This window comes from Trichomonas vaginalis, chromosome V, assembly GCF_026262505.1.
Source record: "Trichomonas vaginalis G3 chromosome V, whole genome shotgun sequence".
Lineage (NCBI taxonomy): Eukaryota > Parabasalia > Trichomonadida > Trichomonadidae > Trichomonas > Trichomonas vaginalis.
The window spans coordinates 22,797,679-22,815,323 of record NC_067207.1 but is presented as its reverse complement, the minus strand read 5'-3'; the positions used below and the strand labels follow the sequence as shown (position 1 = coordinate 22,815,323).

The following is a 17,645-nucleotide window of genomic DNA, read 5'->3' as shown; positions in this document are numbered from 1 at the left end:
CTTACTAAGGAATTTATGAATGAATTCAAAGGTATTTGCATACATCCTGACCTCGTTCATTTTGTTGCTGAATGGTGCTCTGTAAAGTATGCATTTTATGTCAAATATATTATGGACTCCATAGATAAGAAAGTTCATGAGAAGTTAGATGAAGAAGAACTCGAAGATACAGTAGAGAATGCAAAACATTTTTGACGAAGTGAAGATCTTCACTTCGTCAAAATGTGATGCAAAAACAAGCATTTTATGAGCTTACTAAGGAATTTATGAATGAATTCAAAGGTATTTGCATACATCCTGACCTCGTTCATTTTGTTGTTGAATTCAGCAAAAATAATGTTTAGGGTAGATGGTTTTTAGGTGTCACTACGTCACCATGTGTCACTCGGTCATTTAACTTCTCTGAAAAAGTGTGACAACATGACATTTTGACAACAACACAGGAAATAAATGTTTACGTTAATGTTTTGTCATGATTTCATCGTAAATGATTTGTCATGACTTCTTCATCATAATGAGCGTAAATGATCCAAAAATAATGTTTATGTTAGAATGTTAGATCTAACCTCTTTTCTCACCTCTTTTCTCACCTCATGAATTTTCATGATTTCTTCATCGTATATGTTTTGTCAAACATGAACGTAAATGTTTTGTCGAAACTTCTTCGTACATGTTTTGTCATGATTTCTTCGTTTATGATTTGTCAAGACTTCTTCGTCGTAATGAGTGTAAATGATTTGTCGAAACTTCTTCATCGTAATGAGTGTAAATGATCCAAAAATAATGTTTAGGTGAGATCTCACCTCTTTTCTCACCTCTTTTCTCACCTCTTTTCTCACCTCATGAATTTTCATGATTTCTTCATCGTAATGAGCGTACATGTTTTGTCAAACATGAGCGTAAATGATTTGTCGAAACTTCTTCATCGTAATGAGTGTAAATGATCCAAAAATAATGTTTAGGTGAGATCTCACCTCTTTTCTCACCTCTTTTCTCACCTCTTTTCTCACCTCATGAATTTTCATGATTTCTTCATCGTAATGAGCGTACATGTTTTGTCATGATTTCTTCATCGTAATGAACGTATATTCTTTGTCAAACATGAACGTAAATGTTTTGTCATGACTTCATCGTATATGTTTTGTCAAACATGAACGTAAATGTTTTGTCATGACTTCTTCATCATAATGAGCGTAAATGACCCAAAATAATGTTTATGTTAGAATGTTAGATCTAACCTCATTTCTACCCTCTTTTCTACCCTCTTGAATTTTCATACGGAATCTCTTCTCTCGGTTTTCCGAGGGAAGCAATCATATGAGGAAATTCTTCTAAAAGTTCTTTTGTCTGTTGGTTTTCAAACCAATGATATGCTTGCTTTGTAGAACGAAGAGTATTATAAGGCATTTTGTGAAGAATATAACAACCGTCTGAATTCCGACGGTTGCTTTTTATACAAAATTCACGCAGGAAAATTCTTGAGTTTTGGTTGAAAGAATACGGTCGAGCCAAAAGTGGCTCAACCTCAAAACAAACATTTTGTGAGCTTACTAAGGAATTTATGAATGAATTCAAAGGTATTTGCATACATCCTGACCTCGTTCATTTTGTTGTTGAATTCAGCAAAAATAATGTTTAGGGTAGATGGTTTTTAGGTGTCACTACGTCACCAGGTCACCAGGTTAATTAACTTCTCTTAAAATTACTGACAACATGACATTTAGACAACAGTCCAGGAAATAAACTTCATCGTAAATGTTTTGTCAAGGTTTCATCGTATATTCTTTGTCAAACATGAACGTATATGTTTTGTCAAACATGAACGTAAATGTTTTGTCATGATGCAAAAATAATGAGTTCATTTACTCACAATATTTTTGTACAAAATGTAAAGTATGGCGGTTTGAAACCGTCGGGAACCTTCACTTTTTGACGAAGTGCAATTCTTCACTTCGTGTCAAAACTTCATCGTAATGAGTGTAAATGAACCAAAAATAATGTTTACGTAAATGTTTTCAGGTTATTCAATAATTAATTATTTTTGAAGAACTGAAGGTGCTACCATGTTACCATGTGCTACCAGGTTAATGAACTTCTCTGAAAAAGTGTGACAACATGACATTTTGACAACACAGCAGGGGAAGGCAGTTATGAAGTATTTTTGAAGAACTGAAGGTGTCACTATGTCACCATGTGCTACCAGGTTAATGAACTTCTCTGAAAAAGTGTGACAACATGACATTTTGACAACAACACAGGAAATAAATGTTTACATAAATGTTTTGTCATGATTTCTTCGTTTATGTTTTGTCATGATTTCTTCATCGTAATGAACGTATATGTTTTGTCAAACATGAACGTATATGTTTTGTCATGATTTCTTCATCGTATATTCTTTGTCAAACATGAACGTACATGTTTTGTCGAAACTTCTTCATCGTAATGAGTGTAAATGATCCAAAAATAATGTTTAGGTGAAGAGGTGAGATCTCACCTCTTTTCTCACCTCTTTTCTCACCTCATGAATTTTCATGATTTCTTCATCGTATATGCTTTGTCGAAACTTCATCGTATATGTTTTGTCATGATTTCTTCGTATATTCTTTGTCGAAACTTCATCGTATATGTTTTGTCATGATTTCTTCGTATATTCTTTGTCGAAACTTCATCGTATATGTTTTGTCATGATTTCTTCATCGTATATGCTTTGTCGAAACTTCATCGTATATGTTTTGTCATGATTTCTTCGTACATGTTTTGTCGAAACTTCATCGTATATGTTTTGTCATGATTTCTTCGTATATGTTTTGTCGAAACTTCATCGTATATGTTTTGTCATGATTTCTTCGTACATGTTTTGTCGAAACTTCATCGTAATGAACGTATATTCTTTGTCAAACATGAGTGTAAATGTTTTGTCATGACTTCTTCATCGTAAATGTTTTGTCAAACATGAACGTAAATGATCCAAAAATAATGTTTAGGGTAGATGGTTAGATCTAACCTCATTTCTACCCTCATTTCTACCCTCATGAATTTTCATACGGAATCTCATCGTACATGTTTTGTCATGACTTCTTCATCGTAATGAGTGTAAATGTTTTGTCGAAACTTCATCGTACATGTTTTGTCATGATTTCTTCATCGTAAATGTTTTGTCATGACTTCTTCATCGTACATGTTTTGTCATGATTTCTTCATCGTAATGAGCGTATATGTTTTGTCAAACATGAGCGTAAATGATCCAAAAATAATGTTTAGGGTAGATGGTTAGATCTAACCTCATTTCTACCCTCATGAATTTTCATACGGAATCTCTTCGTAAATGTTTTGTCATGACTTCTTCATCGTAAATGTTTTGTCATGACTTCTTCATCGTAAATGTTTTGTCAAACATGAACGTAAATGATCCAAAAATAATGTTTAGGGTAGATGGTTAGATCTAACCTCATTTCTACCCTCATGAATTTTCATACGGAATCTCATCGTACATGTTTTGTCATGACTTCTTCATCGTAATGAGTGTAAATGTTTTGTCAAACATGAGTGTAAATGTTTTGTCATGATTTCTTCATCGTAATGAGCGTAAATGATCCAAAAATAATGTTTATGTTAGAATGTTAGATCTAACACCTTTTCTAACATGTTTTCTAACATGGAGGATTTCATTAGATATACACATTATTTGCTGAAAGTATCCTAAAAATATTTGATGGACTTTAACTAAAATAATGTTTAGGGAAGAATGTGTATATCAGATGAAACAGTAAAGTATTATATCTATTAAATCGTCTATGATGTAAATTGTGTATAGAATGAAATGAAGGAAGAATGTGTATATCAGATGAAACAGTAAAGTATTATATCTATTAAATCGTCTATGATGTAAATTGTGTATAGAATGAAATGAAGGAAGAATGTGTATATCTAATGAAATCCTCCATGTTAGAAAACATGTTAGAAAAGGTGTTAGATCTAACATTCTAACATAAACATTATTTTTGGATCATTTACGCTCATTACGATGAAGAAATCATGACAAAACATTTACACTCATTACGATGAAGAAGTCATGACAAAACATGTACGATGAGATTCCGTATGAAAATTCATGAGGGTAGAAATGAGGTTAGATCTAACCATCTACCCTAAACATTATTTTTGGATCATTTACGTTCATGTTTGACAAAACATTTACGATGAAGAAGTCATGACAAAACATTTACGATGAAGAAGTCATGACAAAACATTTACGAAGAGATTCCGTATGAAAATTCATGAGGGTAGAAATGAGGTTAGATCTAACCATCTACCCTAAACATTATTTTTGGATCATTTACGTTCATGTTTGACAAAACATTTACGATGAAGAAGTCATGACAAAACATTTACGATGAAGAAGTCATGACAAAACATTTACGAAGAGATTCCGTATGAAAATTCATGAGGGTAGAAATGAGGTTAGATCTAACCATCTACCCTAAACATTATTTTTGGATCATTTACGCTCATGTTTGACAAAACATATACGCTCATTACGATGAAGAAATCATGACAAAACATGTACGATGAAGAAGTCATGACAAAACATTTACGATGAAGAAATCATGACAAAACATGTACGATGAAGTTTCGACAAAACATTTACACTCATTACGATGAAGAAGTCATGACAAAACATGTACGATGAGATTCCGTATGAAAATTCATGAGGGTAGAAATGAGGGTAGAAATGAGGTTAGATCTAACCATCTACCCTAAACATTATTTTTGGATCATTTACGTTCATGTTTGACAAAACATTTACGATGAAGAAGTCATGACAAAACATTTACACTCATGTTTGACAAAGAATATACGTTCATTACGATGAAGTTTCGACAAAACATGTACGAAGAAATCATGACAAAACATATACGATGAAGTTTCGACAAAACATATACGAAGAAATCATGACAAAACATATACGATGAAGTTTCGACAAAACATATACGATGAAGAAATCATGACAAAACATATACGATGAAGTTTCGACAAAGAATATACGAAGAAATCATGACAAAACATATACGATGAAGTTTCGACAAAGAATATACGAAGAAATCATGACAAAACATATACGATGAAGTTTCGACAAAGCATATACGATGAAGAAATCATGAAAATTCATGAGGTGAGAAAAGAGGTGAGAAAAGAGGTGAGATCTCACCTCTTCACCTAAACATTATTTTTGGATCATTTACACTCATTACGATGAAGAAGTTTCGACAAAACATGTACGTTCATGTTTGACAAAGAATATACGATGAAGAAATCATGACAAAACATATACGTTCATGTTTGACAAAACATATACGTTCATTACGATGAAGAAATCATGACAAAACATAAACGAAGAAATCATGACAAAACATTTATGTAAACATTTATTTCCTGTGTTGTTGTCAAAATGTCATGTTGTCACACTTTTTCAGAGAAGTTCATTAACCTGGTAGCACATGGTGACATAGTGACACCTTCAGTTCTTCAAAAATACTTCATAACTGCCTTCCCCTGCTGTGTTGTCAAAATGTCATGTTGTCACACTTTTTCAGAGAAGTTCATTAACCTGGTAGCACATGGTAACATGGTAGCACCTTCAGTTCTTCAAAAATAATTAATTATTGAATAACCTGAAAACATTTACGTAAACATTATTTTTGGTTCATTTACACTCATTACGATGAAGTTTTGACACGAAGTGAAGAATTGCACTTCGTCAAAAAGTGAAGGTTCCCGACGGTTTCAAACCGCCATACTTTACATTTTGTACAAAAATATTGTGAGTAAATGAACTCATTATTTTTGCATCATGAAAAACATTTACGTTCATGTTTGACAAAACATATACGTTCATGTTTGACAAAGAATATACGATGAAACCTTGACAAAACATTTACGATGAAGTTTATTTCCTGGACTGTTGTCTAAATGTCATTTGTCAGTAATTTTAAGAGAAGTTAATTAACCTGGTGACCTGGTGACGTAGTGACACCTAAAAACCATCTACCCTAAACATTATTTTTGCTGAATTCAACAACAAAATGAACGAGGTCAGGATGTATGCAAATACCTTTGAATTCATTCATAAATTCCTTAGTAAGCTCACAAAATGTTTGTTTTGAGGTTGAGCCACTTTTGGCTCGACCGTATTCTTTCAACCAAAACTCAAGAATTTTCCTGCGTGAATTTTGTATAAAAAGCAACCGTCGGAATTCAGACGGTTGTTATATTCTTCACAAAATGCCTTATAATACTCTTCGTTCTACAAAGCAAGCATATCATTGGTTTGAAAACCAACAGACAAAAGAACTTTTAGAAGAATTTCCTCATATGATTGCTTCCCTCGGAAAACCGAGAGAAGAGATTCCGTATGAAAATTCAAGAGGGTAGAAAAGAGGGTAGAAATGAGGTTAGATCTAACATTCTAACATAAACATTATTTTGGGTCATTTACGCTCATTATGATGAAGAAGTCATGACAAAACATTTACGTTCATGTTTGACAAAACATATACGATGAAGTCATGACAAAACATTTACGTTCATGTTTGACAAAGAATATACGTTCATTACGATGAAGAAATCATGACAAAACATGTACGCTCATTACGATGAAGAAATCATGAAAATTCATGAGGTGAGAAAAGAGGTGAGAAAAGAGGTGAGATCTCACCTAAACATTATTTTTGGATCATTTACACTCATTACGATGAAGAAGTTTCGACAAATCATTTACGCTCATGTTTGACAAAACATGTACGCTCATTACGATGAAGAAATCATGAAAATTCATGAGGTGAGAAAAGAGGTGAGAAAAGAGGTGAGATCTCACCTAAACATTATTTTTGGATCATTTACACTCATTACGATGAAGAAGTTTCGACAAATCATTTACACTCATTACGACGAAGAAGTCTTGACAAATCATAAACGAAGAAATCATGACAAAACATGTACGAAGAAGTTTCGACAAAACATTTACGTTCATGTTTGACAAAACATATACGATGAAGAAATCATGAAAATTCATGAGGTGAGAAAAGAGGTGAGAAAAGAGGTTAGATCTAACATTCTAACATAAACATTATTTTTGGATCATTTACGCTCATTATGATGAAGAAGTCATGACAAATCATTTACGATGAAATCATGACAAAACATTAACGTAAACATTTATTTCCTGTGTTGTTGTCAAAATGTCATGTTGTCACACTTTTTCAGAGAAGTTAAATGACCGAGTGACACATGGTGACGTAGTGACACCTAAAAACCATCTACCCTAAACATTATTTTTGCTGAATTCAACAACAAAATGAACGAGGTCAGGATGTATGCAAATACCTTTGAATTCATTCATAAATTCCTTAGTAAGCTCATAAAATGCTTGTTTTTGCATCACATTTTGACGAAGTGAAGATCTTCACTTCGTCAAAAATGTTTTGCATTCTCTACTGTATCTTCGAGTTCTTCTTCATCTAACTTCTCATGAACTTTCTTATCTATGGAGTCCATAATATATTTGACATAAAATGCATACTTTACAGAGCACCATTCAGCAACAAAATGAACGAGGTCAGGATGTATGCAAATACCTTTGAATTCATTCATAAATTCCTTAGTAAGCTCACAAAATGTTTGTTTTGAGGTTGAGCCACTTTTGGCTCGACCGTATTCTTTCAACCAAAACTCAAGAATTTTCCTGCGTGAATTTTGTATAAAAAGCAACCGTCGGAATTCAGACGGTTGTTATATTCTTCACAAAACATTTACGTTCATTACGATGAAATCATGACAAAACATGTACGATGAAGTTTTGACAAAACATGTACGAAGAAGTCTTGACAAAACATTTACGCTCATTACGATGAAGAAGTCATGACAAAACATATACGATTAAATCATGACAAAACATATACGATTAAATCATGACAAAACATATACGATGAGGTCATGACAAAACATATACGCTCATTACGAAGAAGTCATGACAAAACATATACGATTAAATCATGACAAAACATATACGATTAAATCATGACAAAACATATACGAAGAAGTCTTGACAAAACATATACGTTCATTACGAAGAAGTCATGACAAAACATATACGATTAAATCATGACAAAACATATACGATTAAATCATGACAAAACATATACGAAGAAGTCTTGACAAAACATATACGATTAAATCATGACAAAACATATACGAAGAAGTCTTGACAAAACATTTACGATGAAGAAGTCATGACAAAACATATACGAAGAAGTCTTGACAAAACATATACGTTCATTACGAAGAAGTCATGACAAAACATATACGATTAAATCATGACAAAACATATACGAAGAAGTCTTGACAAAACATATACGAAGAAGTCTTGACAAAACATATACGATTAAATCATGACAAAACATATACGAAGAAGTCTTGACAAAACATTTACGATGAAGAAGTCATGACAAAACATATACGATTAAATCATGACAAAACATATACGATTAAATCATGACAAAACATATACGAAGAAGTCTTGACAAAACATATACGTTCATTACGAAGAAGTCATGACAAAACATATACGATTAAATCATGACAAAACATATACGATTAAATCATGACAAAACATATACGATTAAATCATGACAAAACATATACGATTAAATCATGACAAAACATATACGAAGAAGTTTTGACAAAACATGTACGAAGAAGTCTTGACAAAACATTTACGCTCATTACGATGAAGAAGTCATGACAAAACATATACGATGAAGAAATCATGAAAATTCATGAGGTGAGAAAAGAGGTGAGAAAAGAGGTGAGATCTCACCTCTTCACCTAAAATATATTTTTGGATCATTTACGCTCATTACGATGAAAAAGTCTTGACAAAACATTTACGATGAAATCATGACAAAACATGTACGATGAAATCATGACAAAACATTTACGACGAAGTCATAACAAAACATTTATGTTATACAGTAATGTTAGTCATGAATGTTTGTCCTAAGTGTTGGCGTTAGTGTTGAAAAATAATGTTTGTCCTACATGAAGCCGTACAAGCGTTTGAATTTGTTTATGCATAAGATTACTCTCTTGTTTTCTGTATCTATCATAGAAACATAAGCAGCACCTGTTTTTGTAAAGTTTATATGAAGTTTTCGATAGTTAAGACCTGTATAATAATAGAATGCGTCTTCATTCTCAACATAGTAGTAGAACTCAAACGAATGCTTACCATAATCTGTTATTTCAACAGCTTCGTCAGATATTTCATCAACGAACTCATAAACTATATCGCCATACTTGCTTTTATTTCTATTGTTTTCAGATTTAGAACACCAACGAAGGTTTGAGATTCTGTTGTCCGTTCTATCATGATTTATATGGTCTATTTCTTTCAAATTGTTTGGATTTTCAATCCACTGTTCTGCAATAATTCTATGCTTTAAATGTGTTTTGTTGTTTAAACTAAGCTCAATATAACCATGATTATTTAAGCATTCACTCTTAATATGTTTGTTTTTCTTTCGACGAATAGTAAAAGGATATGTCGTACAAATCTCATAATCTTCATGATTTCTCAATGTTTCCCATTGAGTTTGTTCCCCACTAACGTTCTCATTGACGTCCTCAATATCTTCTTCCTCACTGAACTCGTCAATATTTTCACTAGCTCCTTCTGTAATGTTTTCATCGGCATTGTCATTGACTTCTTCTGTAATGTTAGATGTTGTTGTTTCGCTCATGTTCTTTCACTAATGATAAAAAGTTATGTTGTACGAATTTTGAACAGAATTTAGAGCAGTTATGAAACAATGAAGTATTTTTAGGCTATTGAAAGGAACTATGAGAGTGAAGTACATGACAGCAATGACAAAAGGAACTAATATCAAACCTAATGAAATCGCTCACGAGGACATAGAGCTTAACAAGTACTTTGTGGAGTATCTTATAAGTGAAGAGTATGTAAGACCTTACTTCATGTTTGACAGCATGAATGAGGATGTTATTTCATGGTTAAAGAATATAAGCAATGTTTTCGGTAAGTACGTCATAGATGACAAAGGTCTTGTTGTATTTTATGAGACAGCAATACGAACACAGGAACTAATGGATATTATGCATTCAACAGCAAAGAAAGGATTTAGTACTATTGGCATGAATGAACATTGCAGGAATGACATATACAACCTATGCTCACGAAAGCCTTACACAAAAGCAATACAAATGATAGAACATAAGTGTCTAAGGTCAGCAAATGAAATTATTACTGTCAGTGGTTATGAAAGAACTGTTAGCAAAGATGAGTGGAAACAGCTATTCATATTAAGGAAGGACGTTGCTGAATTAGTTAAACCTGTTGCACAAACATTGTTTCAGATAAGACCAGCAATGACTAAGAACCCTTTGACCTTAGTCAATGAGACCATAGAGGTTGAAGATAATGACATGAAAGAACTAGGAATGAATGAGAGAAGTTGTGAAGGATGTTTGAGTCAAAACACATGGTTCTTCAGAGCTGTTAAGAAACTTAGTAAAGAACGACAGAAATATTTTATAGAGAAGTATTGCAAAGGATGTGTAAATGAATTGCTTGAAATAGAACTTAGAGACACTTTCACACTAAAGGACTTGAGGAGAAATAAGTACATGAGTGAAGAAGGTATTGACATAGCTAGTGTTATAAATGACTTAAGAAGATGTGTTGTTGTTATTGACGGAGCACGTATAACATATCTAGTGAAAGATTATGATGGAATACGAGACACAACAACACTTGTGTCAGTAGATAGCAAGGAATTCAATAAGCTCATGAAGAGTATTTATGTAGGACGTGTTGAGGAGAAGGATGTGAACGCACTGATGATTTATGAAGCGGGTCAGAACAAGAACTATCTTATGAAGTCAGGCATGAGATTCTTTGACGAAAGAGATGACATTTACAGCTATTTCAGAGGATATGAGTATGAGGTACTGAATGAAGTAGATGAGAACGTTATTGAAGGATATTTGAAACATGTTCACGATGTCATATGTAATGAGGATGAAGAGCTTTATGAGTATGTTTTGAACTGGTTCGCCTACATCGTTCAAAATCCTTGTGGAAAGACTGGAACAGTACTTTTGTTAATAGGAAAGCAAGGAACTGGTAAGAATGTACTTAGTAATGTTCTATGCGAGCTCATTAGCAAGTACGCCAACAATAATATAACGGCAATAGAGAATGTGGTTGGTAGATTCAATGCTGCTATTGAGAACATGAAGCTCATCGTATGCAATGAACTAAGCTCATGCGATACGTCTAAGGTCATGAACCACGACGCACTAAAGTCAATAGTAACAGAGACTCAGTTGGACTTAAATCAGAAGTGTCAGCCAGTAAGAAAGATAGAGAATGTTTGTAATATCATCATGATATCTAACAACTTCAACTCAGTAAAGATTGACAAAGACGACAGAAGATTTGTTGTCATTGACGTAAGCAGCAGATACAAAGGAAATTACGAATATTTCTCAAATCTCATTGAAAGCTTTAATGAAGAGTTTTATTCAAACTTACTGACGTACTTCATGAAGAAAGATTTAAGTGAATTTGATGTAAGGAAGATACCATTCACCAGGGCTAAACAAGAACTCATCGAAATGAACAAAACACCTTACCAAATGTTTTACGAGGAGTTCTATGAAAAGTTTGTATCCGGATGGAATTGTACAGAGTGCTACAGAAGATATAAAGAATTTGCGAAGGAGAATGAATTCTTTGCATGTAGTTCAAATGTATTTGGTGGCAAGATGAGAGAATTTGTGAAGAGAAGTAGAAAGCGAGACGGTTCTGCAAGAAGTTATATTTACGAAGCAAGTATGATATTAGAAGGTCGTGGAAAGAAAGAAACAGTGAATTATGAGGAAGTGCTTGAAAAATTCATGGAGTACATGGGAAGCAATATAACATACAACAAAGACATATACAGTGAGTTTAAGTACTACTGTGAACAGCATGAGATTGAAGTAATGAGTAAAGGAGACTTTGAAACGCTTATGAAAGACAGTAAGGAGGTCGTTCATGAGAACAGTGATGAAATAGTTCATGAGAACAGTGAGGAGGTCATACATGAGAACAGTGATGAAATAGTTCATGAGAACAGTGAGGAGGTCATACATGAGAACAGTGATGAAATAGTTCATGAGAACAGTGAGGAGGTCATACATGAGAACAGTGATGAAATAGTTCACGATGTCGTTCGTGAAGAAGCCATTGCAACAAAGAATGAGATAAAGGATTTCATAGAACTTAACAAGGAGGAGTTTAAAGAAGGCTATGAAGTGAAAAGATGTGAAGAAGATTTCTTGGCGTATTTGAAGAAAAAGAGACTAAAGCCAATGGCTCAAAATAAGTTTCAATCGATGTTTGAAAAGAAACGTTTGAGCTATGGTGGTGTAAGAAGCACATATTACTTTGTTAAGAAGTGAGGACATTTATTTTTGTCGTTAGTGTTGGAGTTTGTGTTTGTTGTTAGTGAGAGAATAAATTAAATCATAAACTTTGCCATGGTCTCTGTCCCTAGTAGTTTTCATTATCTCAAGAGTAATGAAAGTCATAAACTTTGCCATGGTCTCTGTCCCTAGTAGTTTTCATTAAGTTCTGGAAATAATGAAAGTCATAAACTTTGCCATGGTCTCTGTCCCTAGTAGTTTTCATTATCTCACAGAGTTAATGAAAGTCATACTTTCTATCAGATGAAGCATGCAGATGAACATAATGAAAGTTAGTGAGTTTGCCACGAGTTATGAATAAAATATTGGAATATTAGATGAGATAGCTGATGAAACAGATGAAGATAAATTAAATCTTGGACTTTGCCACACTCTGTCCCTAGTTCCTCAAAAATCCTTGACAACGTTGCTTAGAAATTTTGGTTCAAAACCTCATCTGATTTTAATCTGTTATGCTACCTGTTAAGTTTCGCGAGATTATAAATGTCATGGAGTTATATAAAAAGGATGGACAGCTAGGGACACTGGAAGTACTTGTAAGGCTATCTGTTAAGATTGCATGAAATACTAAAAAGTCATGAAATCCATTATCGCTGTGCTAGCTTCACCTTAGAGTAAAATGACGACTAAAGTCACTGAAGCAATGAAACAAAAGTTTTTGGTAGAATACATTAAATCAGGAACTATTCCAGAAGGTTTTTACATTCATACTATGAAGGATGGTAGAGTTCAGTTTAGAAAGATAAAGCAACCATTAGATAAAGAAGGAATTTTGAGAAAGATTAAACTTCATGAGGACAACATTGCTGAACTTAAGAAGAAGTTAGAAGAGTTGGATAAAGGAAGAGAGTTATAAAGCAATGAATTCAACAAGGTTAGAAATGAGGGTAGAAATGAGGTTAGATCTACCCTTCTACCCTAAATTTATTTTTGCGCTATGTTTTCATACGTGTGAGGGTGGTGATATCATTAATTTTTAAGTTTATTTTTAAATAATTTTTTATTTTATTTTTATGTAAATGACGAAAACTATTGAGATAACAAACTACAACGGTCATGAGTTCAAGAATTTGTTCTTCGTTCCTCGTGAAAATACATTCTATCAGATACGAGGGAGAAAGGGTAAAGTTAGTTTGAGCGTTTACGACAACAAACATAATGGGAGATATATAAAAGCAATAGATACAAACGGTAAGCGTGTTTCATTAGCTTTGTCAAAACTTACATACATTTATTTTGACAGTGATTTTGACTCTAACGATTGGAGTGACAGCAGCGATACTGAAGAATATGAACTATTGTGTGAAGCACAGCAATGGGAAGCGCTGCAATACTTTTGTAAATGAGAACATTAGTGGGAACGTTAGTGAGAACGTTTATTTTTTCATTAGTGAAGTCGTTAGCGAAAATGTTAGTGAGGTGAAGTGGTTGGCGGCTTTGTAAATATTTAAGGTTAAGTTAGTGTTGTCGTTTGTGTTGTAAAATATACGTTAGTGGTTTTGTAAAGTGTCAAACCGTTATCTTGGGTAAGGTGGAACGCAGTGCCGCCGTACCCAAGATAGGTATACTAACTAAGGTTGGTCGTGTTATCATAGAAGTTGCCAGAGAATCTGTTAATTATTGGAAATCTCGAATGAGAAAATGTTCGGGACTTTTGTTTGACGGTTCTTGGAGTCAGAGAAGAAATGCAATGTTTTGCTATGTACAATTTGTAGAAGAGAAACTCAAAAAAATTGTAGATTGGGAAGTGATATCTAAATCTTTTAAAAATTTCAAAGGTAATTTCAACGGAAAATCAAATGAAATGGAATTTGAAGGCTTAAAAAGAATGCTGAAGCGTTGGAATAATGAAAAACGTGTAAATTTTTTTGTGCATGATGGCGATGTCAAAATTGTTTCTACAATCAAAAATACGTTCAAAGGTATCAGAGAATACAGAGATCCTGGACATTTTCTTAACAATATACAGAAAAAGCTCAAACTGCCAGAATTCAGAATCTTATCTAGCATTTCAAAGAATTTATTGCGTTGGCTTAGGCAACTTCTCAATGACACACATATGTCAATTAAAACAAAGAAGTTTTTATGGTTGAATTCCGCTAAACATTATGCCGGAAATCATAAATTTTGTCCAGATCCTGAAAAATGCAAGATGATTAAAACATGGAAATATGCAAAAAATAAAACTGCTATAAAAACACTTAAAAAATTCCTCGAAGATACCGTAAAAATCTTTGATATGGTAAAAAAGATTCATTCAACTCAAGTAGTTGAATCGATAAACCATATCAAAGCAATGCTTGCTAATAAAAATATTAATTGGCATGCTTCTTGGCCAATTAGGATGGCAGTCACAATATTGCATTTCAATGAAAGTATGTTTGAAACGATTGTAGCAATAAGATAAAAAAAAAAAAAAAAAAAAAAAGGTAGTGGGGCTTCCAGGCACTTCGTGCCCTCTAGCCCCGAAGATGTTTAGAATATGAGAGAGGTCCTATAAACCGGAGAAAGTGTCATATAAACATCTGTCATTTTACTCAGAATTTTATACAGAATTCGGCAAAAATATATTTTAGGGTAGAAGGGTATATCTAACCTCTTTTCTAACCTCATTTCTAACCTCTTGAATTTTCATGAATTTTCATGAAATTTACACCAAAAATATATTTTAGGGTAGAAGGGTATATCTAACCTCTTTTCTAACCTCTTTTCTACCCTCTTGAATTTTCATGAAATTTACACCAAAAATATATTTTAGGGTAGAAGGGTATATCTAACCTCTTTTCTAACCTCTTTTCTACCCTCTTGAATTTTCATGAAATTTACACCAAAAATATATTTTAGGGTAGAAGGGTATATCTAACCTCTTTTCTAACCTCTTTTCTACCCTCTTGAATTTTCATGAAATTTACACCAAAAATATACTACTAGGGTCATTTACGAAGAAATCTCAACAAAGTCTTTACGATGAAGTCTTGACAAAGTCTTTACGAAGAAGTCTCAACAAAGTCTTTACGAAGAAGTCTTAACAAAGTCTTTACGAAGAAGTCTCAACAAAGTCTTTACGAAGAAGTCTTAACAAAGTCTTTACGAAGAAGTCTCAACAAAGTCTTTACGAAGAAGTCTTAACAAAGTCTTTACGAAGAAATTCATGAAAATTCAAGAGGGTAGAAAAGAGGTTAGAAAAGAGGTTAGAAAAGAGGTTAGAAAAGAGGTTAGATATACCCTTCTACCCTAAAATATATTTTTGGGTCATTTACACTCATTTACGAAGAAGTCTCAACAAAGTCTTTACGAAGAAGTCTCAACAAAGTCTTTACGAAGAAGTCTTGACAAAACATTTACGAAGAAATTCATGAAAATTCAAGAGGGTAGAAAAGAGGTTAGAAAAGAGGTTAGATATACCCTTCTACCCTAAAATATATTTTTGGGTCATTTACACTCATTTACGAAGAAATCTCAACAAAGTCTTTACGAAGAAGTCACAATAAAACATCTGTCAAAAACTGTTTTTTACTTCACTTAAAATGCCACGTAAGCTACGTAAGAATATACGTAAGAGGAAGCGAGCATTGAAACATCCAATAGTAAAACTGACACCACAACAACAGTTGCAACAACAAATTATGAATGACCCCACTATGTTGCAACAAATGTCAAGCAATCCTATGCTTTTAAACCGAGTTCTTGGTGCACAGAGTGGAGGTTTAAGAGCGGCACTTTTAGCGAAAATGGCAGGCTATGGTGGAGCTGCAGACGGAACAGCCTATAACCCTCAAAGTCAAATGAATTTGAGTTCACTCAAAAATCAAATAACAGATGTCAAAAAGTCAAACATAGACATACAGAAGCAAATAAGTGAAAACGAAAAGAAACTAGAATATGACAGACACACAAAGAAACTCAATGAGTTTCTTATATACGAAAAAAAGAGATCTGACATTGTGTCAGATCTCAGTAAAAGTGACATTTACATGTCAAAAAAATAGAATGAGTTTAAGTAATTAAAATTGAGGGTGAGAGTAGTATTGTATGAAATAATATCTCTCACCCTCCAATTCATCCTATGGCGCCGAAAAAATTTTGGTGAAATGCGACCACATTTCACCAAAATTTCTCGGCGCCATATAGAGAACTAGAGCCTGTGAGGTACTGATACTATCCATGTACCTCGCAGGCTCTAGTTCCAAGCCAAAATGGCTAAAAATTGCCCGCAATTGTTCACATTGCGGGCAATTTTTAGCCATTTTGGCTTGGAATTGGAGGGTGAGAGTAGTATTGTATGAAATAATATCTCTCACCCTCCAATTCATCCTATGGCGCCGAAAAAATTTTGGTGAAATGCGACCACATTTCACCAAAATTTCTCGGCGCCATATAGAGAACTAGAGCCTGTGAGGTACTGATACTATCCATGTACCTCGCAGGCTCTAGTTCCAAGCCAAAATGGCTAAAAATTGCCCGCAATTGTTCACATTGCGGGCAATTTTTAGCCATTTTGGCTTGGAATTGGAGGGTGAGAGTAGTATTGTATGAAATAATATCTCTCACCCTCCAATTCATCCTATGGCGCCGAAAAAATTTTGGTGAAATGCGACCACATTTCACCAAAATTTCTCGGCGCCATATAGAGAACTAGAGCCTGTGAGGTACTGATACTATCCATGTACCTCGCAGGCTCTAGTTCCAAGCCAAAATGGCTAAAAATTGCCCGCAATTGTTCACATTGCGGGCAATTTTTTAGCCATTTTGGCTTGGAATTGGAGGGTGAGAGTAGTATTGTATGAAATAATATCTCTCACCCTCCAATTCATCCTATGGCGCCGAAAAAATTTTGGTGAAATGCGACCACATTTCACCAAAATTTCTCGGCGCCATATAGAGAACTAGAGCCTGTGAGGTACTGATACTATCCATGTACCTCGCAGGCTCTAGTTCCAAGCCAAAATGGCTAAAAATTGCCCGCAATTGTTCACATTCCCATCTTTTGTTGGTAAGACGAAGAATATGAAATAAATTATGAAGAAGATAATGATGAATAAAATATCACTTTTTATATTTTTGACACGTAAAGTTGTCACTTTTCTGTCAAACTGTTT

General features: G+C 33.6%; 5 protein-coding genes across 5 annotated transcripts, besides 6 other annotated features; 3 read left to right on the top strand and 2 right to left on the bottom strand.

Annotated features, from left to right (window-relative positions):
• Window positions 1-7,470: 7,470 nt before the first annotated feature.
• Window positions 7,471-7,722, bottom strand: TVAGG3_0385990 (KilA, N-terminal/APSES-type HTH, DNA-binding family; the record flags this gene model as incomplete). The annotated part of the gene is made up of 1 exon (XM_051232211.1): window positions 7,471-7,722. The coding sequence occupies one exon, from the start codon at window positions 7,720-7,722 to the stop codon at window positions 7,471-7,473; it is 252 nt and encodes an 83-aa protein (XP_051101941.1).
• A 1,370-nt stretch (window positions 7,723-9,092) lies between these two features.
• Window positions 9,093-9,797, bottom strand: TVAGG3_0385980 (His-Me finger endonucleases family; the record flags this gene model as incomplete). Its single annotated transcript, XM_051232210.1, has 1 exon — window positions 9,093-9,797. One exon carries the CDS (start codon window positions 9,795-9,797, stop codon window positions 9,093-9,095), a length of 705 nt encoding a protein of 234 aa, XP_051101940.1.
• Window positions 9,798-10,419: 622 nt separating this feature from the next.
• Window positions 10,420-12,522: a mobile genetic element.
• TVAGG3_0385960 (phage fiber proteins family) lies at window positions 11,845-12,522 on the top strand (the record flags this gene model as incomplete). The annotated part of the gene is made up of 1 exon (XM_051232209.1): window positions 11,845-12,522. The coding sequence occupies one exon, from the start codon at window positions 11,845-11,847 to the stop codon at window positions 12,520-12,522; it is 678 nt and encodes a 225-aa protein (XP_051101939.1).
• A 1,852-nt stretch (window positions 12,523-14,374) lies between these two features.
• On the top strand, window positions 14,375-14,953 carry TVAGG3_0385940 (uncharacterized protein; the record flags this gene model as incomplete). The annotated part of the gene is made up of 1 exon (XM_001277550.1): window positions 14,375-14,953. One exon carries the CDS (start codon window positions 14,375-14,377, stop codon window positions 14,951-14,953), a length of 579 nt encoding a protein of 192 aa, XP_001277551.1.
• Window positions 14,954-16,073: 1,120 nt separating this feature from the next.
• Window positions 16,074-16,535, top strand: TVAGG3_0385930 (protein of unknown function, DUF4106 family; the record flags this gene model as incomplete). Its single annotated transcript, XM_051232208.1, has 1 exon — window positions 16,074-16,535. The coding sequence occupies one exon, from the start codon at window positions 16,074-16,076 to the stop codon at window positions 16,533-16,535; it is 462 nt and encodes a 153-aa protein (XP_051101938.1).
• Window positions 16,536-16,624: 89 nt separating this feature from the next.
• Window positions 16,625-16,733: a mobile genetic element.
• A 141-nt stretch (window positions 16,734-16,874) lies between these two features.
• Window positions 16,875-16,983: a mobile genetic element.
• Window positions 16,984-17,124: 141 nt separating this feature from the next.
• Window positions 17,125-17,233: a mobile genetic element.
• A 142-nt stretch (window positions 17,234-17,375) lies between these two features.
• Window positions 17,376-17,484: a mobile genetic element.
• Window positions 17,485-17,604: 120 nt separating this feature from the next.
• Window positions 17,605-17,645: part of a mobile genetic element that runs on past the window's edge.